We start from the raw sequence: 26713 nt of genomic DNA, 5'->3' as shown, positions 1-26713 counted from the left end.
TTATCGGTATGTTAGGGTAATGTGTTTAAAAGATAGAAAAATAGTGAAGCTTTATTTTTTTCGTAAGGGAGGAGGTGTTATAAAGATGTTGGTGTATCTTTAAAAGAGTTAAAAGCAGCAGAACTACCCCGGGCACAACACTAATCATTCTCAATAAGGCAACAATGTAACACTGGGTCGAACAACTCGATTAGTTCATTGCCTGAAGACAAAAACAAATTTGAATTTGGCCAATAAGTTTAAATGATACCCCCAAAAATATCAATTTCCAAACAAGTTTGAATTGAGAATATTGACAATCGTAAAAGCCAATGACACAATCCGATTCTCTGGGGTGTAAGACTGGGGAAAATTGAACAGTTGAGAGGAGAACTGCCAAGTCCTAGCATGTAACAGACTGCCTTAAAAAAAATCTCTCTTTCAATATCAGTGACCTGCGATGCAGAAATTCCTCACAAGGAGAAAAGAAGACCCAGGAAGATCAGAAGACAAGAACCTACAGCTGCCTGCTTTTGAGATAAGAAGTGTTGTTTTGGAAATTTAATTGTGAGTTTTATTGGACTAGTGTTATAGAAGGGAAGGTAACAGATAGGTTAGAGTAAGGAATGGTAAATAGTTGTTAGTTAGTTATTGTCTGTAATACTTTAAGAAATAAAGTTGTTAATTTTTATTTTAAATAGTACTTCACCACTCAGATTTTGCAGTTTACGGCATAGAGATAAATATTTTCTGTGTTGTTGGTTTAAATTAAGCAGGAGAGTTGACCTCATGTTGTAAGAATAGTGATGGGGATGCTCTGCTGCAGTTACACAAAACCCTACTTAGATCCTGCTTAGAGTACTGTGAGGATGACTGGGCACCATGCTTTGGAAGGATGCTTAGATGCTGAAGCAAGTTCAAGATAGGTTTGCAAGGATGACATCTGCACTTCAGGGCATTATGGACCAGGCCAGACTCTCGGAAAACATTTCAAGAAAGTATCCCAGCCCCTAACTTTGCTAGTTGTTTCAAGCAGGTATGGAGTGGTTATTCAAAGAGTGATGAAGCTGGCCCAACCACTTAAGTTAAAAAAACAGAACTTATTTGCAAGGTTACTGAATGAAGCACAAGCAAAAAGGAAGAGAATACAGAAAACTTACCCAATCTGAAAGCCCCACAGATTATCCCAACTTAATAATGCTGTTGTAAATACTTTCAACAATCCCCACAAACAACACTTTGCAAAAAAAGGAAGGAAAAATTGAACACAGTGTCTTATAGGAGACATGTCAGAGAGAGGGAGGATCAAGATGACCTGTTTCCTTGGATCCAGCAGCTTCATCACTGACTGCCTAAAACCAAACCAATCCAGAGAAGAGCTGAGCTGGGAGAACTGGCCACTTCCCTTTCATTGTACATGCAGTAAAAAAAAACTTGAAAGCATTTCGCCTCAGGCAGTATCTGTTAGTTATAATCAAACTTGTCCTAAAACCCTTCAAATCTAGGCCTCCTGGAGTCTCTGTGTTACCCCCTGAAAAAAAACAAACAAGGACAACATAATGTTGTTAAATGAGCAGTATCATCACAAAGGGTTAAATTATGAGGATATATTAGACAAATTAAGCTTTTTTTCTCTCTCAAGTTTAAAGGTTAAGGTTTAACCTAATTCAAGGTTTTCATGATATTAACAGAGAAAGACAGAATTGATAAAGATAAATTATTTTCACAGGTTAGTGATTTTTGAACCGGGGCAGAGCCTAAGAATTGGAGTCAGGCTATTCAGGAGAAATGTTAGAAAGTACTTCTGCATGCAAAGAGTAGTAGAGCTGATTTTATAGAGTTTCAGTATAACCTCCCTACTGTTCAACTCTATGCCTCGACCAATAAAGGAAAGTATAGCGTATTCCTTGTTAACCATTTTATCCACCCATCCTGATACATTAAGGGACTGATGTACATTCTCATCAAGATCCCTCTGATCCATAGTGCTCCCCAGGGTCTACCCTTTCACTATATATTCCCTTGCCTTCTCTGTTGTGCCCAAATGCATCACTTCACATTTTTCTAGATGGAATTCCATTTGCTAATAATCAACTCAGCTGACCATCCCGTCCATATCCTCCTGCAAGCTAACGTTGTCCTTCTCATTATTTACCACCTCACTAATTTTTGTGTCATCTGAATGCTTATTGGTGAACCCTCCTTATGTGTATAAACCACAAACAACAAGGGGTCATGGGGCCTCACTGGGCATGGATTCAAATTGTAAAATCTCCCCTCACTATCACCCTCTGCTTCCTTTCACACAGCCAATTGATTAGATTAGATTAGATCTGGATTAGATTATCTACAGTGTGGAAACAGGCTCTTCAGCCCAACAAGTCCACATGGACTTGCCGAGGCGTAACCCACCCAGACCCATTCCCCTACATTTACCCCTTCACCGAACATTACGGGCAATTTGGCATGGCCAGTTCACCTAACCTGCTCATTTTTGGACTGTGGGAGGAAACCGGAGCAGCCGGAGAAAAACCACGCAGACACGGGGAGAATGTACAAATTCCACACAGCCAGTCACCTGAGGCAGGAATTGAACCCAGGTCTCTGGCGCTGTGAGGCAGCAGTGCTAATCACTGTGCCAGCATACCGCCCACTTGAGGATTCAATTTGCCAAATTTCCTTATCTCTTATCAGTTTCCTGTGCAAAATGTTATCAAAAGCCTTGTTGAAGTTCAAGTAGACTAGATCAAAGGCAATGCCTTTATCTACACATCTGGTCACCTTTTTGGAAAGTTCAAACAAGTTGGTCAGACATGACCTCCTTTAACAAAACCATGTTGACTGTTCCCTACCTTTCTAAATGCCGCTTAACTCTGTCCTTCAGAACTACTTCCATTAGTTTCCCCAGCACTGGCTTGTGACTTCCTGGTATATTCCTTGATGCCTTCTTGAATACTAATACCATGTTGGCTCTCCACTAGTCGTCCAGCACCTGTCCTGTGGCCAGAGAGGAATTGAAGATTTTTGCAAGCACTCCTGTTGTTTCTGCCCTTGCCTTACTCAACCACCAATTGCAATTCTCCCTTGATATGCATCTCTTTTTAAGCCTGCCAGACTGCTCATTACATTCTGCAAATTTTTTAAGCACAGCAAGTTTTAACTGTGCACCTCCTTAGTGTAATAAAACAACAGAGGTCTCTTTGCTGGAGCATCAGAAAAAAATGACAACAAGCCACATCATATGATAATATACAGGTAAAGTATCAATATCTTGGTCAATGATATAGTTTTTAAGAAATATCTTAAAGTATGGAAGTGAGGTAGAGAGGTGGATAGATGTAGGAAAGAATTTCTAGGAAACTGATAATTTGGCTGCCAGTGATGGTACACATAGAATCATGGATGCTCAAGAGGTCAGAATTAGCAGAGCGCAATTGCCTAGGAGAGTTTTAGGCTTGGAACAGATCATGGAGATATGGTATGGTGAAACTATGGAAGGATTTCTAAATAAGGATGAAAATTTTAAAATCAAGACCTCTCAATGTTGAGTAGAGAAAGGCCAATGAGTGGATGGATGTTAGATAAAAGTGGTTTGATGTGAGGTAGGGCATGGGGAGCAGAGTTTTTGATGATCCAAGTTTCCAAGGCGAGACCAGCAGGAGTGCATTGGAATCATTGAATTACCATTATTACTATCAATAAACCGTTTTGGATTAAAACAGAAAGGATCAAGACACTTTAAGTTGAAAATTAGGTTTCAGGTGTGAATATCTTGAGCAATACTTACCCCATAACAGCACATGCAAGCCCCAATCTTCCAATTCCCTGGATCATCTGTCCGTCATCATTCTGCTGTTTTTGGGGTCATGGTGTGTGTTGAATTGGGGCTGTGTTTTCTATATAATATTAAAAGTAGTTCATTGACTGTAAAGCACTTTGTGAGGCCTTGAGGATAGGAAAGATACTCCATTAATGTACGTTTCATTCCTTTGATTTGGAACAGTTTAGAAAAAATGTATAGGAATGTAATTGTTCTTATTCTCCAGCTTTATGTAGTTCTCTTGCATGGTTAGAAGCAGTGCTTGGGGAGAACATTTCTGGTGGACAGAACAAAACATGAATCAAGCTACACGGAAACTAAATTATCAAACTTATTTTTTGTGAAATAATTTCATGAACAATGGAAGACGTAATCGCACAGTCAGTGACCTTACTTGTAAATGTCAAATCTCATTCTCATAGTTATGGTACTGATATAAAATTTGGACAGCAATACTTGTTCATAACAAAACATGTAGAAGAATAACATGTTTACACAAAACTAGATTAGCTGTAATATCAGCAGTTAATTGTCTTCAGAGACACACAGAGTGAAGTTCTCATTGGATCCAAATCAGGGCGGGTACACTTAAATTAGATACATATAATTCAGCCACCCAAACAGCTGTAGCAATACATTATAGTTCGTATTTCAGTCTTTACCTGAGGCTGCCAACTTCTGTTATGATGAACTTAATTGCTCTTCATTTGGTTTCTGGCATTTTACCTGTCTGTCTGTATGTCTGTCTGTCTATCTATCTATCTCTCATTTAGCTTGTATATTGGGTCCACTGGGCTTATATTCACTGGAGCATAAACAGAAATTGTTGGATAAACCCAGCAGGTCTGGCAGCATCTGTGGAGATAAAGTAGAGTTAACATTTTGGGTCCAATGAAGAAGGGTCTGAATTTTCTTGAAGAAGTGTCATATTCTCACATCTCTTGAGTCCTTAGTGCTCAGAAATTGTTTCAGTCTTCAATATCAAACAAACACTCACCGCTCTCTTGAGTTAAAAAGATTCTTAGCCTTCCGAATAAAAGATAAATCCTCTCATCTCAGTCAAAAATGACCATCCCCTTATATCAAGATCCATTGTTTTAAGAGTCCCAGCCAGGGGAAACAGCTATTAGCACATAAACTGTCAAGCCCTTAATTTTTGTTTATGCTTCCATTGCATTTTTCAACCATTCTTCTAAGAATTACAGAATATATTTCTACTCTACTCAGTCTCTCCCTCATAAGACAACCCTTTCATCCCTCAAATCAAACCAATGTACACAATATTTTAAGCAATGGCCTACCAAGGCAGTAAATAAAATTTTCTCATATGACTACTTCATTAATAACTTCACCCTCTTTTTTTGAAGATGGTTTCAAAGTACGCATTTAATATAGTTTGAGAGAGAAAACAGGGAATTATAGACCTGTTAGCCTGATTGCCCATTTGCAATAAAACCTTCACAAACTGCTTGCTGTCTGTTCACATTCATTTTCTGTAATTTGTGTACAAGAATCAGAGCACTAACATTTATCAGCCAATCTTTTAAGGAAACATCTGTTCTATTTTTCCTCTTAATAACATTATTATCTGACTTTTCAACTTCAATATGTTGCCCTAACTGCTTACAAGTGGTATTTTTAGTTTTTGCTAGAAAGGGAGCAGAATATCATAGCAGCAGAGTCTTACTATGATGTTGAAAGGCATAGATGAGACCACCCTTCGAGTACTTGATGGTGTTTGGGTCCCTGTGTTTCTGGAAGAACATACTTGCCCTTGAGGGAATGCAGTAAAGGCACACTAGACTAACTTAGGAGATTGTCCTATCAGGAGAGACTGACTAGATAAGTTCTATATTCCTTTGACTTTAGAAGAATGAAAGTTTACTGAATTAAGCTTTGACAGGGTAACTACTGAGAAAATATCCCCACTGGCTGGCGAATCTAGAACAAAGCATCGCACTAAGAATAAGGACTGAGATGACCAGACGTTCTTCACTCAAAAAGTTCTGAAGCTTTGGAATTCTCTATCCCAAAAGGTTGTTAATGCTCAGTCCTGAAAAATATTCAAAAAGTAGTCAATTGAGTTTTGGATATTAGGAGAGCTGGTGGAGGTGGGACTGGTGCTGCAAGCTGGATTTGTCATAGAGGAAAACCCATAATTTATTGAATGTGTGAGTCGCTTCATAAAGTCAAATGGCCTGTTCCAGCTTCTTGTGCTTCCCACCTAATGTTACCACACTATGTTCTCTCACATAAGTCTTTGACATATATTATAAGTAGCAAAGGCCCAATCACTGATCCTTGTAATACTGTACTAGTTACACCCTGCTATCTCAAAGCTTGCATGTCAATTCTTGTTTGCTCTTTTCTCTGCATTTACCAAACCCAAGGCCATGCTCATATATTGCACTCAAACCATGGCCATTAATTTTATGTGAAATTTCTTGTGTGACAGCTTATGAAATTCTTCCTGAAATCCCAACTATTAATTATCTACTTATTTTCCCTGCTTGTACAGCCTCAAAACCTTAAACAGATTTGTTAAAGGTAATTTTCCTTCCACAAAACCATGTGGGCATCACATTCTTAATGACAGAGTCTAGCATTTTACTAAATAGTGATGTTAAGCTAACTGGCTTATTACTCCCTTCTCTCCCCACAATAATTATATTAGTACTTTGCATCTATCTCGACAACAAAAGATGGTGATGTTATTGATGCTGGAGAAGTGGTATTGCAGATGATGCAAATGGGTAGAACGGAGATGTTAGCAATATTAGCAGGATTCTAATTTAGCATGGCAAGGCATGGAGGCTCAGTGGTTAGCACTGCTGCCTCACAGCACCAGGGACCCAGGTTAAATTCCACCCATGGGTGACTGTGTGCAGTTTGCACATTCTCCCCATATCTGCATGGGTTTCTGGCACTTCTGGGTGCTTTGGTTACCTGCCACAGTCCAAGGATGAGATGGGTTGACTCTGCTAAATTTCCCATAATGTCCAGAGATGTGCAGACTTGGTGGATAAGACATGGTAAATGCAAGGTTATGGGGGAGAAGGTAGGGGAGTGTGTCTGGGTAGGAGGCTTTTTGGAGCATCAGTGTGGATTTGATAGGTTTAATGGCCTGCTTCCACACTTAAGGGATTCTTTAATTCTAAATCTGATGGAATGCCTTGTTAATTGCTGGAGGAAGCTATGATGGGAACAGAATACGCTTTGAACACAATCTTCCATAGATATTTTGGATTTATTTATGTAATTATTAACTTCAGGTCAATTATTTCAATACCTCATGAATCATCCATATTCAGTAAAGTTCAGCTTATCAGGCATCATTCTTTATATATTATTTCATTCATCAATCAGCTGTCTCCTAAATGAACTAATTGGATCTCAGTTTCTCACATCTCAAATTTCAAATGTTTATTTATCTATTTGGAACTCATCCTTCCATGTCCCTGAAATTGTCCCAGCCTCGAGAATCTGTACCTAAATTTTTGAGGTCCATAACATGGTGTTCCAGAAAGACAGAGAAGTAAAGAATGAAGAAGGGATGGCAATATGGATCCAGGACGATATTACTATGTTGCAGAAAGATAATATTTAAATTTGTCAAGTACAGGTCAGAAATATTAGACATATCAAAGTTTGACTAGATGCATTCTATAAGCCACCTTATATTGGGAAGCAGATAAAGAAATTTGCAAGGGAATCATAGAATGCCACAAAAGCTATTTAACAATTACAATGAGTCAATTTAATGACCCTAATAGAGTCTGGAGTAGTAATAGTGCAAATGGCAGAGCTTCTGTCATGTTTCTGAATCATATTGAGAAGAGTTTTTGGGTCAGTATATTTCTGATCCAACATGGAAGAACACAGTACTGAATCTGGTTCAGGCAATGATATGGGACAAGCTGATCAAGTGTAAATCGGGGAAAATTTATGGGAGGGTGATCATTTTATTATAAGGTTTAGAATAGCAAAAGAGAAAACTAGGAACCACCGAGACTCTAGTTAAGTAAAGGGCAGTGACCAATTTCAATTGAGGAGAGTAAATTGGAAATAATGAATGATGGACAAACTGAACAGAGGGTAGTAGTGAGACATTAGCTCACTCATCACAACTAAGAAGGGGATTGTGAAGGACCAGTGCTCAGCAGTCGGATGCACATCCAATAGGTAATAGTAAAAAGTGACTGAAAGGAATTATAGGAGAAGTTGCTTCACTCACCACAACTGAGAAGATGATCATAGAAGATTCGGTGCTCAACAGTGGGATCTTGGGGCATGGCCTTTTTGGAGAGGGGTCTGAACTGAGAACCTTCATCATTGGAAGATTATAAGATCATTTCTGGATTGTGAGAGTAGCAACTGGAGCAGATATTGTCTCTGCAGTCTTATCACAAGGCTGAATAATTTGAATCCAACTTCATTCAGAAGTTTCAAGTTGGTGATTCATTTTGGCTTGACCGAACATTCCCAACATCTCAGCTGTTTGCCTTCAGCCATTTTCATTTCCTCCAGGTAGTAGCATGTAATGGCTGAAAACACTGGACTTTGCAAAATGTATGAGCCTTGGCAACATTCCAGTGATAGAACTGGAGACTTGTGCTCCAGTAATAGTTGCAGCCCTAGCTAAGCTGTTTCAGTGCAGGTACAACACTGGCATTTACCCAGCAATACGGGAAATTGTCCAGGTATGTCATGTCCAGAAAAAAAGGGCAAATACAACCCAACCAATTATTACCTCATCTGCAGTGCTGACAAAAGGACTCATCAATTCTCTGCTTCTCATGTTCAGCTCTTGGCTTCGCCTAAGCAGATACAAAAGAGTTGAATTCAAGATGTTTAACAAGGATGACTGCCTTTGACATCAAGTTTTTGACCGAAAGTGGCATCACGTAAAGCTAAAGTCAAGGGGAATCGGGGAAACTGTCCACTGGTTAGAGTTATACCTCACACAAAGTGATTATGATCAAACATCTTAGCAAAAGACATCATTGCAGGAGTTCCTCAGGATAGTGCCCTATCCCAACTGCTTCCTCAATGATCTTCCCTTTAACATCAGGTCAGCATTAGAAATGTTTGCTGGTGATTGCACAAAGTTCGGCACCAGAAGCAGTCCATGGTGATATATAACAAGATTAGGTTGGAACTAATTCACACCTTTCCTTCGCTAGTGCTGGTCAAAATCCAGGAATCCCCCTCCCCCTCCCCCCCCAACAGTAGAAACAACTATCTATTTCTAGCAGAGACTCGTGATTTTGCTGTAAAAGCTGTCAGAAACTTCCCATTCTCATCCGATTATATTCATATGTTTTATGGAACTAGTTCAGGGGCTCTTAACATGTTTGCTTGACATTATGCTATCAGAGGCGGTAGTGAATTTAAAACAGCTACATGAACACTCTCTTTGATGTAATTAACGGGAAAAAGGGAACACCAAACCGTGTAAGAACAGGTTGCTAATGACAACCACCGGAGAAATGGAAAGCGTCCTCATAGTCCAATTAGGTCAAAAATTACACGACATCGGGTTTTAATCCAACAGGTTCATTTGAAAACCCAAGCTTTCGGAACCTCGCTCCTTCTTCAAGTGTTAGGAGCGAGGGTCCGAAAACTTGGGTTTTCAAATGAACCTGATGGCCTATAACCTGGTGACGTGTGATGTTTGACCTTGTCCAACCCAATCCAACACCCACACCTCCGCGTTATAGTCCAGTTAGCGATGGACTTGTCAGCGATGATCGCATTCCGGTCACGAAAAATGAATAACTATTAGAATGAAATACGTTGATGGCAAGGATAAGACCATCAGGGTCAGCTAAGAGAAACGGCTTGATGCCATTAAGATGAAAGTTATAATTGAGAAGAGCCGAATGAGCGTGTTTGTCATTTCGGAATCAAAGCAAGACTCATCATTTCTGCAGAAATGTGGGATGCCCAGTCTGAAAGTTCACAGATATGATTCAAAACTTACCTCCTCCCATTTAAAATCCCAATGATTAAAGAAGAATTATTTTATTTACAAATCAGAATGGGGTGCATGATACGTTCAAAACTAAGCGCTGTGCAATCTCAGTGCATGTAGCAATCTGAATCAATTGACCTCCAGTGATTTTACACGCATCTTAAATTATAAAAGAAAATAATACTGATTCTATATTATAGAGTGAAACGTACACGACGCAGGGCCATTGTTGATGTACTTATGTCGCATGTTCATATCTCGTTATTCTGCATGCCACGGAATTCGGAAAACAGACGCACTAGTATCCATCATTATTGATGGTAAATGTTATTGCTTCGGGATCAAGTTGGTCTCTTGGATTCAACACGAAGAATATCCACTGAAACATTTCAAGTTGCGCAACACCCAGAAGATTGTGATATTGATGAACAGATCAAAGAGAGCGCAGTGGGATTTCGAGGTAATGACTGTGCCATTTGTGTTGCTTCCTTCCATATTAAATTATGCATCTGAGCATCGAGGAATATTCGGTGCTATTCGATACCCATTTGGGACATGTAACTAATTGGTTAAAGATTCATGAAGCATTAGGTCACTGTAAGAAAATATTGCGTCTGCCACACTATATAGAGACGGTTAGAAATGCAATGATTTGGAGTACCGCTGGTCACATTTAATCAAGATGGATGGTCGATTCTTGCTGATATTATTGTCTGTTCTCACCCCTAGTTGGTTGACGAATGAGTCAAAATGCAAACGTTGGGGAAAGTTTGACTTACTCGGATTGTCTAAGGACGCAGACATCGTTCTGGGCGGAGTTTTCAGTGTCCATGTCGATGTAGAAGATCAAGATCTCTCCTTCAGAACCCAACCGAAACCGTTGAAGTGTACACTGTTCGTAAAATCTTGTAGTTTTAGTTTCTGGCGCTTTTGTTTTGCTTACATTGTTAACTGCTACTCTTGGCGAATTCCGAAATAGTTTCTCTATATTGGGCGAAATCACTTTCTAATGATTCACCAGTGGTCTTCCAGTTTACCATACAACTGGAATTTTATGAAGTAAATTAAATTTATATGTTACATGTGGGATATTTACCATCCGCGTTTTTGCATTTATTACTGTGAAACACATTGGAATGAAAACGTTCCACATTGGCTAATTATTTTTGCCACTAATTGGCGTGAATTTAATGTATGTTGGGGACAGCTTAAACAGTTTCATAACCTCGGTAAAAGGAAAGGAAATATCTTATATTTGAATGCAGATCTGCGAGCAAACGTCGATAGCAGTCTGTACCGTGGTGCTAACTCTCTAAATTGTTAGATTTGATTCTAATCGCTCTTAATGCATTTTTTTGTTAGATTTAACATTGTGGATCTCCGTGAAGGTAGGGCTCAGTGAATACATTCTCAGTACTCACTATCTACGCTTACACCAAAGAAATAGGTAGGGGAAGGGGATTATCTGACAGATATCACCGTCCGGTTCAAATCAACTGCAGATGTGATTTCGAATAACAGTGCTGGTGTAGTGTATCCTGAGATTAAAAAACAATTGATGTTTCATGGAGCAAGTTTATTGACATTTTTCGCGGAAAATTTGCAATTTTATTTATGAAAATTTGTTGGTATTACTAGTGACATTCTAAACCTGCTCTTTTTGAACGTGTTTATCATTTCTCCAGTAACAATGAAAAGATTCTTCCGGAAATGCGCGTTTCTAAGCAGGCAGCTGATGTAGATCTAGCGTAGTGATCCATCTCCATAAACTATTCTCCTTTGCAGGCATTTAAACTGAACTAGTCTGACCAGCTCTAATGAAAAGTTTTACTCTCTCCATACTTAATTATTCCAAAATATTCCTGGCTTCCTATCTTCCATAAACCCTGCTGCCAATATCTTAACTTGCATCAAGCTTCATCTCATCGACCTTCCTGCTCTTCCTCACCCCTGCTTTGCTTTCTGCTGTGCCCGCACGTGTCACGTGTCTTGATCAAGGACTTGTTGACATAAGTCAAAAGATACTCAGTTGCAAGGCGGCCCTGTTGAACGTGCCGTCATTTGAACCAGGCGAACCACAGGCCCCTCAGATAGATGCAAACATTGCACAGTTTAAGAGAAAACCATGGGTGTTAATTTCGGTGCCTTTGTCAATATTTATCCCTCAACCATCATTAGAAAAAATGAAGAATTATTTTGATTTAATTGCATTGTAGTTTATTTAAGATTGGTCAGCGAATGTTAGCTCACGGGGCGGCACGGTGACTCGGTGGTGCCTCATCGCACCAGGGATCCAATTTCGATTCTAACCTCTAATGTCTGTGTGGAGTTTGTACGTTTTCCCCGTATCTGTATGGGTTTCCTCCGGATGCTCCGGTTTCCGCCCACAATCCAAAGATATGCAGGTTATGTGAATTCGCTGTGCTAAATTGCCCATAGTGGTCAGGGAGGTGGTGGCTAGGTGCATTAGTCAGGGGTAAATGTAGTGGAATGGGTCCAGGTGGGTTACTCTTCGAAGGGTTGGTGTGGACTTGTTGGGCCGAAGGGCCTGTTTCCACACTGTAGGGATTCTATGATTAGCCGCTGTGATTCCAACATTACAACGGTCACAACGCTTTAAACGCACTTCTTTGGCTGTAAAGCACTTAGCAAAGTTTAGGAGTTGTGGCAGGTGCTACATGAAAGCAAATATTTCTTTGAAAATTCCCACCCTCGTTTCAACCCAATCCATAACCTCTCCCTGTCTGCAATTGAGACATCATCATGTGCAGAAAATTAACCACTGATAAGTCCGAATGCAAATTTTACAGCGTTGGAGTTTGAGTCCTCTGCAAAAATCGTAATTTTCAATGAACGAAACTTTAAGATATCCACGTACAATAATTTAACGTATGCACGTCCCTCGAGTAATTATGATGATTTGACGAGAATGGATATCATTGATATTCCTCTCTTGGCTAAAATGCCTCAGCAACAAACCCCCAATTGATTAAGTTGCTTCAAATTGCCACCTGTGCACTTTATTTCTGTCAATAAAAATGTTGTTGAAAATATACTAACCAACACAAACTTAAGACAAGATAAACTGACATTGACATTAATCATGCTTGCCTATTAAACCAAATTAGCTTGTTGAATTTATTGTTTTAAGTCATGAGGCTCGGGGATAATGTTTTACTGCATTTTAACTAAATAAGAACGCAGCTCGATCAAAAGACATTATTTTCTGCCGCATTATTTTTTTCGGGGGTTAGCTTCCTAAGAATTGTTTTGATTTTCTAAAATTTATCATTGCTGTGCCTGTCGTATCAATGAAACTAAAAAAAACATAAATTCCTCTTTTTCATTTGTGTACAAATGTGCTTTTGCAGCTTTCGATTTAGACTTTTTCGTTTTGCAATAACGATGATATTTGCAATAGAAGAAATCAACAAGAATCCAAATCTGCTTCCAAATGTTACTTTGGGTTACTGGATTTATGATTCTTGTGGCATGCCCACTGTGTCACTGAAAGGAGCCTTTGAGTTTTTGAACAGTCTTGAAACGGCATCTTCAGAATCTGTCTGTCAACGCTCCCCAGTGATTCCTGCTATTGTCGGTGATTCTGGATCATCACAAACAATGGCAATCGCGTCTTTAATCGCCCCTTTTCGCATCCCTTTGGTAAGTTTTTTTCACAGAATATTATATCAGCTTATAAACGATAATGGGGATAAAAGAACAAGTCGTCTTTCATTCAGTTTTCAGTGTTAGTCCCTCACAAGAACTGCTTTAACTGGTGCCCTTCACTTACAGCATTACCATGAGCCTGGCTAAAATAGCAAACTTTCTCTTGCTCTCTGACCAGCCTCCCAGGATTACCCATACTGTTGCTCAGTTAAAGTAGTGTTAACTAATTGGATAACCATAGACACGAATTATATCAGCATTTGGTGTAATTATCATGGTGCACAATGAGTAGAAAAGCAAGTAGGCACTTGAAGTGCAAACTAAAATTACTTAGTGCAGGCAAAATGGGCCGAATGTTCCCCATTTACAATAACAATTATGTGGTTCTGTGAATGAAGTATCATTAATTATAAAAGAGGATGTGATTTAGATAAATCTTAACGCCTCTATATAAAACCGTTCATGACTTTTAAATAATATGGAATGAACAAAGACAAGATAAAATACCCTACGACTTTAACCAGATCACATGCTTAATTATGTACTTTAAGTGTGTAATCAACACGAATATGGGGAACGGCGGCATGAATTAATTGCCTTTGATTCTGTTCACAATTGTGATAAACATGAAACGATGCATGAAATTCGAAATGATAAAGTTGTGTTTACTACGTTTGTCTGAATACTTAAAATGTAAATATCCGTATTATGTATAAGTAGATAAACGCCATACTCGTTTAAAGTGTAAATCACACAACACCAGGTTATAGTCCAACAGGTTTAATTGGAGGCACACTAGCTTTCGGAGCGACGCTCCTTCATCAGGTGATAGTGGAGCAAGCTCGTGTGCTTCCAATTAAACCCGTTGGACTATAACCTGGTGTTGTGTGATTTTTAACTTTGTATACCCCAGTCCAACACCGGCATCTCCAAATCACGTTTAAAGTATATTACGCTGAGAGGGCTGAGTTTTATAATTAATAACAAAACTTTTTTTCAATGAACCACTCGTATTAATTGCCCATGGATGCAGCCTGATCGAGCCATTTTGACTGTCTTAGGAAGAAAACATCTAAAATTTCCTACCTCTTTCGCAGTTCTTAGTTGGACACTATAGCCAAAAAAACTATATTACTTATTATTGTATTACTTTGCCTGCAGGTTAGTTATGTCGCTTCATGTGCATGCCTGAGCAACAGATATGAATATCCGTCATTCTTCAGAACAATTCCGAGTGATTATTTTCAGGTGAGAGCCATAGCTCAACTCATAAAACATTTTGGATGGACCTGGATTGGGACAATCAGAAGTGATGATGACTATGGGAACTTTGGGATACAAGCTTTTACAGAGGCAGTGCGAGAGTTGGGTATTTGTATCGCCTTCTCTGAATCATTTCACATCACATATCCAAGGTACAAGTTACTTAAAACTTTGGACATCATCAAGCAATCTTCCACAAAAGTTATATTAGCCTTCCTTGCGCAAGCCGATATGAGCATCTTACTGCAGGAAGTTGTACGGCAGAATTTAACTGGCATACAATGGGTAGGAAGCGAGGCCTGGGTCACCACTACCGTACTGCCTCCTGAAGAAAGTAGACAATTCCTCGTTGGCACACTTGGAATTGCGATTCGAAAAGTACGTGTGCCGGGACTGAAGGAATTTTTAATGCAGTCTCACCCATCTGCATATCCAGGAAACCGTTTAATTGAAGAGTTTTGGGAAAGAGCGTTCAGCTGCAATTTGAAGTACGCGGAAAACACATTTAATGACTTAAAACCAGATTCGTGGCCCAAGAATTGCACCGGGAAGGAAAATCTGTATACTACACATAATGATTTTACAGATGTGTCTGAGTACAGAGTAACTTACAATGTGTACAAGTCAACCTATGCTATAGCTCATGCTCTACATGACATGCTCTCGTGTGAACATGGCAAAGGACCATTTATTAATAACAGTTGTGCAAATATTTCAAACTTTCAACCGTGGCAGGTAAGTACTTTTCATTATCTTTGCTGCATGAAAATAAGCTGATTAAATAATTGATGCTATTCATGATGATTACATCCATTAGGAAAGATGTATTTCCGTATCTGAAGGACTATATGAAACTCTTGCATTTATAAAACTCCCTTGACCAACTCTTGACCAGACCAGAGGGAGCATCATCCTGTTCATAAAACATTGAATCATTATATTGTTTCTCTCTGTATTATGCTTCTTTTGATATAGCTTCTTCATTACATGAAAAGAGTAAACTTCAGGACAAAGATTGGTGAAAAATTATATTTTGATAGTAATGGTGACCCAGTGGCAACATATGACATTGTAAACTGGCAGGCGACCGACTTTGGTGCTGATATTATAACTGTTGGATATTATGATGGAGCTGCTCCCTCAGACGAAAACTTTATACTATCTGAAAAGGCAATTGTATGGAGTGGTGGCCAGTCTACGGTAAGAAGTCTCACAATATTACAGTATTGCAACTGTTAACAGTTTTTAACTCATCAGAGCCTATTCATAGACAAATAGAACATCACAACCAACAGTAATTAAAATATTGTACATGTACCAAGATCTGTAATTGATTTTAGACCAGGTTGTAAGAGTTTTGCGGCTATCACATGGGTTCATCAGTAGAATAAACAGATTCTGTTGTTGTTTCAGCAAGTGATAATGTGAGGTAAAAACAATGACTGAAGATGCTGGGAACCAGATTCTGGATTAGTGGTGCTGGAAGAGCACAGCAGTTCAGGCAGCATCCAAGTAGCTTCGAAATCGACGTTTCGGGCAAAAGCCCTTCAGGCTACTTGGATGCTGCCTGAACTGCTGTGCTCTTCCAGCACCACTAATCCAGAAAGTGATAATGTGAACCTATTGTAGTGAACGAGAACTATTCACAGCATCCAATCCAATATCACTTGATATTTGGTTACTCAAGAGCCTTGTCCAACCTCTGCAAAATACGTGATCCAACCATTACACTCAGCAGTGCAGCTCTATTCAAAAATTTCCAGCGTAAATCTATTTGCTTTTCCATCTATTTCATTCATAAAGTCAGGAAATATGGGATACAGGGAGATTTGGCTATCTGGATTCAGAATTGGCTGGCTGACAGAAGGCAGAGAATGGTTGTAGATGGAAAATATTCTGCCTGAAGGGCAGTGTTGAGTGGGGTCCCACAGGGCTCTGTTCTTGGGCCTCAGCTCTTTATAGTTTTTATAAATGACTTGGATGAGGAGGTTGAGGAGTGTGTTCGTAAATTTGCAGATGACACAAAGGCTGGAGGTTTCATTGATAGTATAGAGAGCTACTGCAGGCTGCAGTGCAACCTAGACAGAATGCAGAGCTGGGCTGAGAAATGGCAGATGGAGTTCAACCTGGATAAGTGTGAAGTGATGCATTTTGGAAGGTCGAACTTGAATGCTGAATATAGGATTAAAGACAGGAGTGGAGGAACAGAGGTATCTAGGTGTGCAAGTAGATTAGATTAGATTAGATTAGATTACTTACAGCGTGGAAACAGGCCCTTCGGCCCAACAAGTCCACACCGCCCCGCCGAAGCGCAACCCACCCATACACCTACATTTACCCCTTCCTAATACTATGGGCAATTTAGCATGGCCAATTCACCTGACCTACACATCTTTGGACTGTGGGAGGAAACCGGAGCACCCGGAGGAAACCCACGCAGACACGGGGAGAACGTGCAAACTCCACACAGTTAGTCGCCTGAGGCGGGAATTGAACCCGGGTCTCTGGCGCTGTGAGGCAGCAGTGCTAACCACTGTGCCACCGTGCCGCCCACGTACATAGATCCCTCAAAATTGCCACCCAAGTGGATAGGGTTGTTAAGAAAGTATATGGTGTTTTGGCTTTCATTAAGAGCCACAAGGTTTTTCTGCAGCTCTACAAGTCCCTGGTGAGACCACACTTGGAATATTGTGTCCATTTCTGGTCACCCTGCTATAGGAGAGATACAGAGGCTTTGGACAGGGTGCAAAGAAGGTTTACCAGGCTGCTGCCTGGACTGGAGGGCTTGCCGTATGAAGAAAGGTTGAATAAGCTTGGACATTTCTCTCTCGAGAGAAGGAGGAAGAATTGAGACCTGATCGAGGTGTACAAAATGATGAGAGGAATAGATAGAGTCAATAGCCAGAGTCTATTCCCCAGGGCAGAATTGACTGGTATGAAAAGTCATAGTTTGAAGATATTAGGAGGAAGGTATAAAGGAGACATCCAGAGGTGGGTTCTTTACACAGAGATTTGTGAATGCATGGAATGCGTTGCTAGCTGAGGTGGTGGAAGAGAAGTCATTGGGGACATGTAAGCAACTGCTGGGCATACACATGGATAGCAATGAGTTGAGAGGTGTGCAGGTTGAGTTACTATATTTTACATTAGGATTAAGTCTCGGCACAACATCATGGGCCTAAGTGCCTATTCTGTACTGTACTGTTCTATGTTCTATCTTTTTGTCTGTTCTCTTAATTTCTCAGCCTTTGGCATTGCGTCAAATTTTGTCTGATTTTACTTCCACGGAACTCCTTTGGGATATGTTGTAGGTCTGTAATAAATATTGTTCTTGTACGTTGGTTGAACATATATATAGGCATTAGCTTCAAGCCCATCATCACAACCTTATTGCCAAACTTTTATAGCTTTGGAGCCAGCTGTCAAATAGAGAATATATTGGGAGTGCACAAGAACAGCATTTCTGTGTTTGTCTGCATTTACTATCTGGACACCTTTCCTCAGGTTTCCATATAACCCAGTAATCAGATTGATGCAGGAATAATGTCATTAAAAAGAGAAGCTCAGTAATATTTAAAATTTCTGAATATACTCACAACAATCCAAGCATTTGGAATCCAGTGCCAAACGGAATCCTAAGATGTCACAGATTTTGAATAATAACACATCTGGTTACCACATGCTGCTAATCTGTAATTGCATTTTTGAAGATTGTTCACAGTTAGATAAACTAAAAAGGGAAAACTGACATTTATTTAATGTTTTCGCAACCTTAGGCCCAGTCAGAACTCTATTACAACAAAATACTTTAAAATGTAGTCACACACAAAGTACCACAAACAACAATACGATAATGACCCAGATTTTGTGGTCAGTGACAAATTCTTGAGCTGGCTCTGTGGAGTGGATTTTCTTTTCAGCTGCTGTTATTTTGAACCTGGTGCCAAGTAAAGGGGTTATTGAGGAGTCAAGGAATATGTTAACAAACAGAGATAGCAAACCAAGAAGTAAAATGCAAAGTGATGTGCAGTTTTAATTACAATTTTCTCAAGAGTGAAGTAAGTGATTGAGATGTACACATGGACTTGTCATTCACTGTTTATAATGTTCCAATATCACAATGGAGGGACTTGACATTGATGATTTCCTCTTCCCTTATAGAGTTAACGCCAATAAGGAAACTTAAAATCACAACAGTGAATTAGGAAGAATATTGTGAGTTTTGGAAAAGGGTCATCTTATGTAATGAAAAAAATAGCGCTGTTTTGAAATAGTAATAGACATCTGATTGTTTAAATAGCTCTTCCTGGTAGTGAGATTGTGAATTAAAAATGTTTTAAAATTCAATCTTACCTGAATATGTGAATCTGATAAATAATTATATAAAAGTATGTGAAAATTCTGAAAGCATTGCTTTGGAATAGCCTGGATTATGAAGAAATTACATTATTAAAATAGAGAAATAAAGTATGAAGGGATCCTGGAATTAAGAAGATAAACATATTCCATGGATAGCATAATTGAAGTATAACTTAGTGAACATAATGTTACATTGTAATTTGTTTATTTCATAACTGCATTCAGTGTGGCTGGGTCAAAATCCAGGAGATCCCTTGTTTATTGCATTGCTGCAGCAGATCAAGAAGGCAACTCACCGGCACATTCTGAAGGGCAGCAAGGAATGGGCAATAAATGCAATAGCTGTATCCTGTGAATGAATGATTAAAAAAAGTTATTTGTTGATAAATCTACTCATGAATGTCCTTGTTTTCATACTTTTATACACCAATGGCTATCATTTCCTTGTACAGTATCACTTACACAATCTCACTCTATTCTAATCCTATTTCCATCTGTATCTTCCTTTGTAATAAAAACACCCAGTCAAGTCCTTGTAATGGAACTTACAGGCTTTTATCTATTAATTTCCAACTCATCCATTTGCTACTATACATTTGTCACTATTACTTTCCTTAATCATAATATATTCCAGACCCACAGCAACATGGTTGACTCTTAACTGCCCTCTCAGATGGGCAATAAATTCTCTTTGATGCATGTTCCAGTTAAATGTATATGCTCATTCCACTGATTCCAAATGTATAGCCTTGAATCAATCCCCATAAATATACTAATTTCATAATTAGGTAGTATGGCAGAAACAAATGTTCATTTAAGTACAGTATTCAACAACAGAGAAGAATGTATTGCATCAAACACATTGTTACCCCATCCTTTTTCAGCCAAATCCAATAAACTGCTTTAGGATCATTCTGAAGATCAAAGTGCAGGTAATTTTCTTTCCTCCATCACACTTGAAACTGCAGAACTGAAGAATTGTTTCCTTAAAAGTTTGTGATCTGTCATCCAGGTGCCTCTGCTACTTCAGCTGTCTTTCCATTTGACCTCAAATATTCTTCACTTTTCACTCTACCTTTAACCAGATACAATTTGGAATAGTTTTTCTGTCGTGTTTTCCATAAGATGATTCTTATGCTCCCATTACCGATTGTCACTAAATTGCTAATAATTTTGTCTATCATTGTAAACTATTTTGCAAATGATCCTTTTTCTTATGTACTTTATGTCCATCATTGGAAACTGCAATTGTTTCCTTTTTCAAATAAAAGTGCAAATCCAGTCATGAGCCTTGTTATATTGAACTATCACTGCACCTCCAACCTCTTTGTAAAGTCCTTGAACAATTTGGCACATCTTTCCAACAAATGTAATGACCAACATCTCTTGAAACGTACACCATTGAAATCCTTAAAAAACACTGCCAATTGTAAATTCTGATATCACTGAAACTTTGAATTTTTACTTTTCATTATTAGGTTCCAAAGGCAATTTGCTCCGAAAGTTGCATTCCAGGAACAAGGAAAGCAGCAAGGGTAGGGCAACCCAAATGTTGCTTCGATTGTGTACAGTGTTCACAGGGAGAAATGAGTAACACTACCGGTAAGATGTGTCTCAGATATCTTTATTTATTTGATAAGGTTTAATTTTGAATTTCAACTGTTTAAATGTCCCATGCCTTTCCATTTAGATTCAACGGAATGTATCCCATGTCCAACAGAATACAAGTCCAATCAGCAGCGAGACCAGTGTGTACCAAAGGAGATAGAATTTTTATCCTTTTATGAGATCATGGGGATTATTCTGGTGGCATTTGCATTATTTGGGTGCTGCATCACCTTAATCGTATTTTTTACATTTTACACTCACAGGCACACTCCAATTGTAAAAGCTAACAACTCAGAATTAAGCTTTCTTCTGATTGTTACATTACTGCTTTGTTTTCTATGTTCCATTACATTTATTGGTGAACCCTCAGCCTGGTCTTGCATGTTACGTCACACAGCATTTGGAATTGCATTTGTTCTTTGTGTGTCTTGCATTTTGTGTAAAACACTTATTGTTGTCCTGGCATTTAAAGCGACCCTTCCCAACAACAACCTCATGAAGTGGTTTGGACCAGTGCAGCAGCGACTGACTATTTTCATTCTGACTCTGTTGCAATGTTTAATATGCACAACCTGGCTCGCCACCTCACCGCCTTATCCTTTGAAAAACAGCAATTATTTTAATGAGGTCATTGTTTTTGAATGCAATGTAGGATCTTCAGTCGCCTTTTATTGTGTGCTGGGTTATATTGGATTTCTGTCTTGTGTGTGCTTTGTAGCCGCCTTTCTAGCTCGACATCTACCTGACAATTTCAATGAAGCTAAACACATCACTTTCAGCATGTTGATCTTCTGTGCGGTTTGGATCACGTTCATTCCTGCTTATATAAGTTCTCCTGGGAAGTACACAGTAGCTGTAGAAGTGTTTGCTATTTTAGCTTCGAGCTTCGCCTTGCTGGTCTGTATTTTCGCTCCTAAATGTTATATTATTCTGTTGGAAAGAGAAAAAAACACCAGAAAACATTTAATGGGCAAAGCATCTTCTAAAAGGCTTTGAGATGGAAAGCTGCATTCAGATTGATTAGATTAGTGAGTGTGGAAACAGGCCCTTCGGCCCAACAAATCCACGAGATAAACCAAATCATCCGCCGACATCTCCACCACCTCCAAACAGACCCCACCACCAGGGATATATTTCCCTCCCCACTCCTTTCCGCCTTCCGCAAAGACTGTTCAATCCGCGACTACCTGGTCAGGTCCACGCCCCCAAACAACCCACCCTCCAATCCTGGCACCTTCCCTGCCACCGCAGGAACTGTAAAACCTGTGCCCACACCTCCTCCCTCACCTCTATCCAAGGCCCTAAAGGAACCTTCCACATCCATCAAAGTTTTACTTGCACATCCACTAATATCATTTATTGTATCCGTCGCTCCCGATGCAGTCTCCTCTACATTGGGGAAACTGGGTGCCTCCTAGCACAGCGCTTTGGGGAACATCTTCAGGACACCCGCACCAATCAACCACACCGCCCCGGGGTCCAACATTTCAACTCCCCCTCCCACTCTTCCGAGGACATGGAGGTCCTGGGCCTCCTTCACCACCGCTCCCTCACCACCAGACACCTGGAGGAAGAACGCCTCATCTTCTGCCTCAGAACACTTCAACCCCAAGGCATCAATGTGGACTTCAACAGTTTCCTCATTTCCTCATTTCCCCTTCCCCCACCTCACCCTAGTTCTAAACTTCCAGCTCAGTAACTGTCCCCATGACTTGTCCTACCTGCCTATCTTCTTTTCCACCTATCCACTCCACCCTCTCCTCCTTGACCTATCACCTTCATCCCCTCCCCCACTCACCCATTGTACTCTATGCTACTTTCTCCCCACCCCCACCCTCCTCTAGCTTATCTCTCCACGCTTCAGGCTCACTGCCTTTATTCCTGATGAAGGGCTTTTGCCCAAAACGTCAATTTCGAAGCTACTTGGGTGCTGCCTGAACTGCTGTGCTCTTCCAGCACCACTAATCCAACAAATCCACACCGACCCGCCGAAGCGCAACCCACCCCGACCCACTCTCCTATATTTACCCCTTCACCTAACACTACGGGCAATTTAGCATGGCCAATTCACCTAACCTGCACATTTTTGGACTGTGGGAGGAAACCCATGCAGATAATGTGCAAACTCCACACAGTCAGTCGCCTGAGGCGGAAAATAAACCCGGATCTCTGGCGCTGGGAGGCAGCAGTGCTAACCACTGAGCCACAGTGCCGCTTATTCTTTTGCTATTAACATATAGAAGCAATTCAAATTTGGTAAATTTGTGAATGCTTATTGAGTTCCGCTGACGTTTTCTCTTTGCCATGCATTTTGCTTTCATTTCTGATGGTCATAAGTATTGGAATGTAAATAGACTGCTGAACTCATAAGCCTGCTTGACCATTCATTCAGTTCATGGCTGATTTGATTACTTCATTTTCCTGGCCAGTCCTGAGAATTTTTCACCTCTTTGTTTAGTAATAATCCATCTATGTCTATCTTTAATGTATTCAAAGATTCTGCTATGGAAGCCTTTTAAGGAAGAGAGTTTCAAACGCTCCTGAATGTTGAGAGAAGAAAGATTCTCCTCATTATTAAAAAATGAGTGACCCCTTATTTTTAAACAGAGATCCCTAATTCTAGGTTCCTCCACTACATCCCATCAAGATCCACTAGGATCTTAACTTTATCAATTAAGCCACTTCTTATTTTTAAGCTACAGCTTGTTCAAACTTTTCTTGGAAAGAAATGTGCCCATGCCAAGTATTGAGCAAACCTTACCTGAACTTCCAATATATTTATGCCATTTCTTTAATGAGAAGACTAATACTGTACATGTAATTCAGATGTGGTCTCACCAATGCCCTGTATAACTGCAGCATAACTTCCAAACTTTTGTTTCCACTTCCCTCTCAAGAAATGGCAATATTCTTTTAATTTTCCTGCTTACTTGTTGCACCTGTGTGTCAATCTTCTCTGATTCATGAACTAGGACACCAGATTTCTCTGCATCTCAGGGCTCTGCAATTTCTCACTTTTCAGATAACATCCTTCATTTTTACTCTTTCTGCCAAAATGGACAACTTACTATATTCCACATTATATTCCCTTGTTCAGACATTGAAATGGGTCAGTTGCTAATTAACTTACATGATTGCACTAAGACTTATATGGATGGTGCTAGATTTTTTTTTATTAATTCATGTGATGAAGGTATCATTGGCTAAGCCAATATCATTGCTGTGGGTCTGGAGTCACATGTCAGCCTGACCAGGTAAGAATGTCAGTTTCCTTCATTAAAGGATGTTGTTTTTTCCTCACAATAAACAACATTTTCATGGCTATTGTTAGAATGTTAATTCCAGATTTTTAAAATTGCATTCATTATCCACCACATGCTGTGGCAGGATTTGAACCCCGGCCCCCAGAACATTAACATGGTTTCTAGATTTAACAATCTTCCAATAGCACCACAAAGCCATAGCCTCATACATGTCATTCTGACAGACCTAGTGTGGTTGTGCACAAAATAAAATGCTTGGAAATCAAATAATCAACACCTCAGTTCCTAAAATTTATGATATTTATTCTAGTATAACACTTTATATTGAAGGTCTTGCAAGATACGGATAATGAGTTACAGACAACACCATGATGTTAAATGTGAATTGGATAAGTTTGTTAGAAAGGAAGTCTATAATGGAAGACTGGAAATGAACACAATTATAATGATAAATATGATCATGTGTACATCACCTGCTGAAAACAAAATAACTCTAAACAAACATCATGTAAACAATTTTTTTTGTTCTGATGTAAATTACGTTAACTTATGGAGAGTAGTCTGCAACTACAGTAATTCTGAAGTCTAGGTATATTTCATAAAGCAATAACAACCATTCAGCTTATAAAATCATCTTGAGGACAAGATGTTTCCTTGAGTTCTACTCTCGTATGTTGTATGATTTTTAACTTTGTCAACTTCAGGATGTAAGCATTGTTAGCCAGGCTAACATATTTTGTTCATCCATAAGCATCCATAAGCAACCGAGTACTTGAAAACATTAGACTGGATAGATTTGATTGACTAGAGCCAAAGTTTGATAGGAAAAGCTGCAGATTAACAATGGGCTACTTGTAAATAAGAGATAGTTCAGAAAGAGTCAAGATATATTCACTGAAAAGGAAGATACAGAACAAACAAGTTTAGAGCTTCCTAGGATTGGGAACAATTTAAGTACCAGCAAAAGGAGACAATAGAGAAAATACACTTTGAGGGTCAGCTCGCAAAGAACATTAAAATTATAGTAAAAGTGATAGGTATGTGAAGAGACAAAGATTAATAACAACAATATAGCTCCTCCTAGTCAGAAACAATTGAATTTGTAATGAAACAAAGAGATGGCAGACCAATTGAATTTTTACTTTAGTTCCTCCTTCATTGGAACACAAAGGAAGATACAAATAACATCTCCAAATATGTGGTATCACAGGGTCTAAGGAGAAGGAGGAATTGAAATAAATTGCTATTAGCAGGGAAATAGCATTGGACTAACTAATGGGATTAAAAGGACATACTAGCCAGGGCCTGATAACCTCCACCCCAGAGTACTTAAGGAAGTAAAGAAATAGTCATCTTACAAAATTGTATATACTTTGAATCAGTTCATATGGACTGCAAGGCAGATATTTAAGAAGAGAGGCAGACAGAAACACAGGTAATTACAGAGCGATTAGTTTACATTGCTACTGGGAAGAATCCATTATAAAAGATGTAATAGCAAAGCATTTGGAAGGTAGTGACAGGATTGGAAAGAGTCAGCATGAATTTATGAAAGGAAAATCATACTTGAGAAATCTGCTGGAATCTTTTGAGGATGTAATGAATAGAGTTGTTAGGGGGAGCCAGTGAATATAGTTTACTTGGATTTTCAGAAGGCTTTTGATAAGTTGCCATGCAACAGATGGGCATGAAAAATTAAAGAGCATAGGATTGAAGGTCATAAACTGAAATAGATTAAGAACTGGCTGGCAGAGGGATAACAATCAGTAGGAATAAATGCTTATTTTTCCAAATGGCAGACAGTGACTTAGATCTCAGCTATTCACAATATACATTTATGATTTAGATGTGGAAACTACGTATTGTATCTCCAAGTTTGCAGAAGACATGAAGTTGGGTGGGAAGGTGTGTTTTGAGGAGGATGAGAGAAACTTCAGTGTGATTTACATAAAGTAAGTAAATGGACATATACATGGCAGTGGCATCATAATGTGGACAAATGTGAGATTATCAACTTTGGTAGCAAAAACAGGAAGACAGATTATTATCTGAATGTCATAAATTGAGGAAGGTGGCCATGCAACAAGGTCCAGGTCCCCTGTTTACCAAGTGCTGACCATATGCATGCCTGTACAGCTGATGGTGAAGAAAGCAGATGGTATGCTGGCCTTCAAAGCGGGAGGATTTGGATACAAGAGCAGGAACACGTTATAACAACTGTACAGCATTTGTTAAGACCAAACATGGGGTATTGTGTGTGGTTTAGTTTCCTTACCTGAGTAAGCTCTTAGTGGAGCACAACGACTATAGATTGATTCCTGGATGGTCGGAATGATATTCAGGGAGAGACTAGATCCTCTGGGACTATATTCAGCATAGTTTCGAAGACTGTGGAGGAGAAGGTGGTGTTGGTGGGGAATGGGAGGGGGTGGTGGGTGATCTCATAGAGACCAATAACATTCTGAATGGTTAAGACAGAATAGATGCAGTAAAGATGTTATTGACGTGCAGGGAGTTAAGAATCAGGAGTCAGCCTAAGAGTGAGGAGTAAGCCTTGTAGGACAGAGATGAGAAGAAATTTTTCATTCAGAGAATGGTGAGCTAGTGGACCATAAAATGTAGGAGCTGAGTTAGGTTATTCAGCCCATTCTGCTCTACCATGTGATCATGGCTGATATGTTTCTCAACCCCATTCTCCTATCTTCTCCCTGTAACCCTGGATCTCCTTACTAATCAAGAACCTATCAGTCTTTGTCTTAAAAACACTCAATGACTTGG

The 26713-nt window shown here is 39.4% G+C and overlaps 1 protein-coding gene across 1 annotated transcript; it reads left to right on the top strand.

Moving 5' to 3' along the window:
* Positions 1–13157: 13157 nt before the first annotated feature.
* LOC140478475 (extracellular calcium-sensing receptor-like) lies at positions 13158–21668 on the top strand. Its single transcript, XM_072571734.1, has 5 exons — positions 13158–13436; positions 14604–15440; positions 15681–15905; positions 20543–20666; positions 20755–21668. The coding sequence occupies exons 1-5, from the start codon at positions 13179–13181 to the stop codon at positions 21666–21668; spliced, it is 2358 nt and encodes a 785-aa protein (XP_072427835.1). The 5' UTR covers positions 13158–13178.
* The last annotated feature ends 5045 nt before the right edge of the window (positions 21669–26713 follow it).

This window comes from Chiloscyllium punctatum, chromosome 6 (genome assembly GCF_047496795.1).
Source record: "Chiloscyllium punctatum isolate Juve2018m chromosome 6, sChiPun1.3, whole genome shotgun sequence".
NCBI classification, from domain to species: domain Eukaryota; kingdom Metazoa; phylum Chordata; class Chondrichthyes; order Orectolobiformes; family Hemiscylliidae; genus Chiloscyllium; species Chiloscyllium punctatum.
The sequence above is the reverse complement of the archived record's forward strand: the minus strand, read 5'-3'. Positions and strand labels throughout refer to the sequence as shown.

Bases quoted from the DNA above. Each gene is read 5' to 3' on its own strand.
- LOC140478475 (XM_072571734.1), top strand. From the start codon at position 13,179: ATGATATTTGCAATAGAAGAAATCAACAAGAATCCAAATCTGCTTCCA. The intron at 13,437-14,603 runs GTAAGTTTTTTT...CTTTGCCTGCAG, and splicing joins CCCCTTTTCGCATCCCTTTG to GTTAGTTATGTCGCTTCATG. The intron at 20,667-20,754 runs GTAAGATGTGTC...CTTTCCATTTAG, and splicing joins AGAAATGAGTAACACTACCG to ATTCAACGGAATGTATCCCA.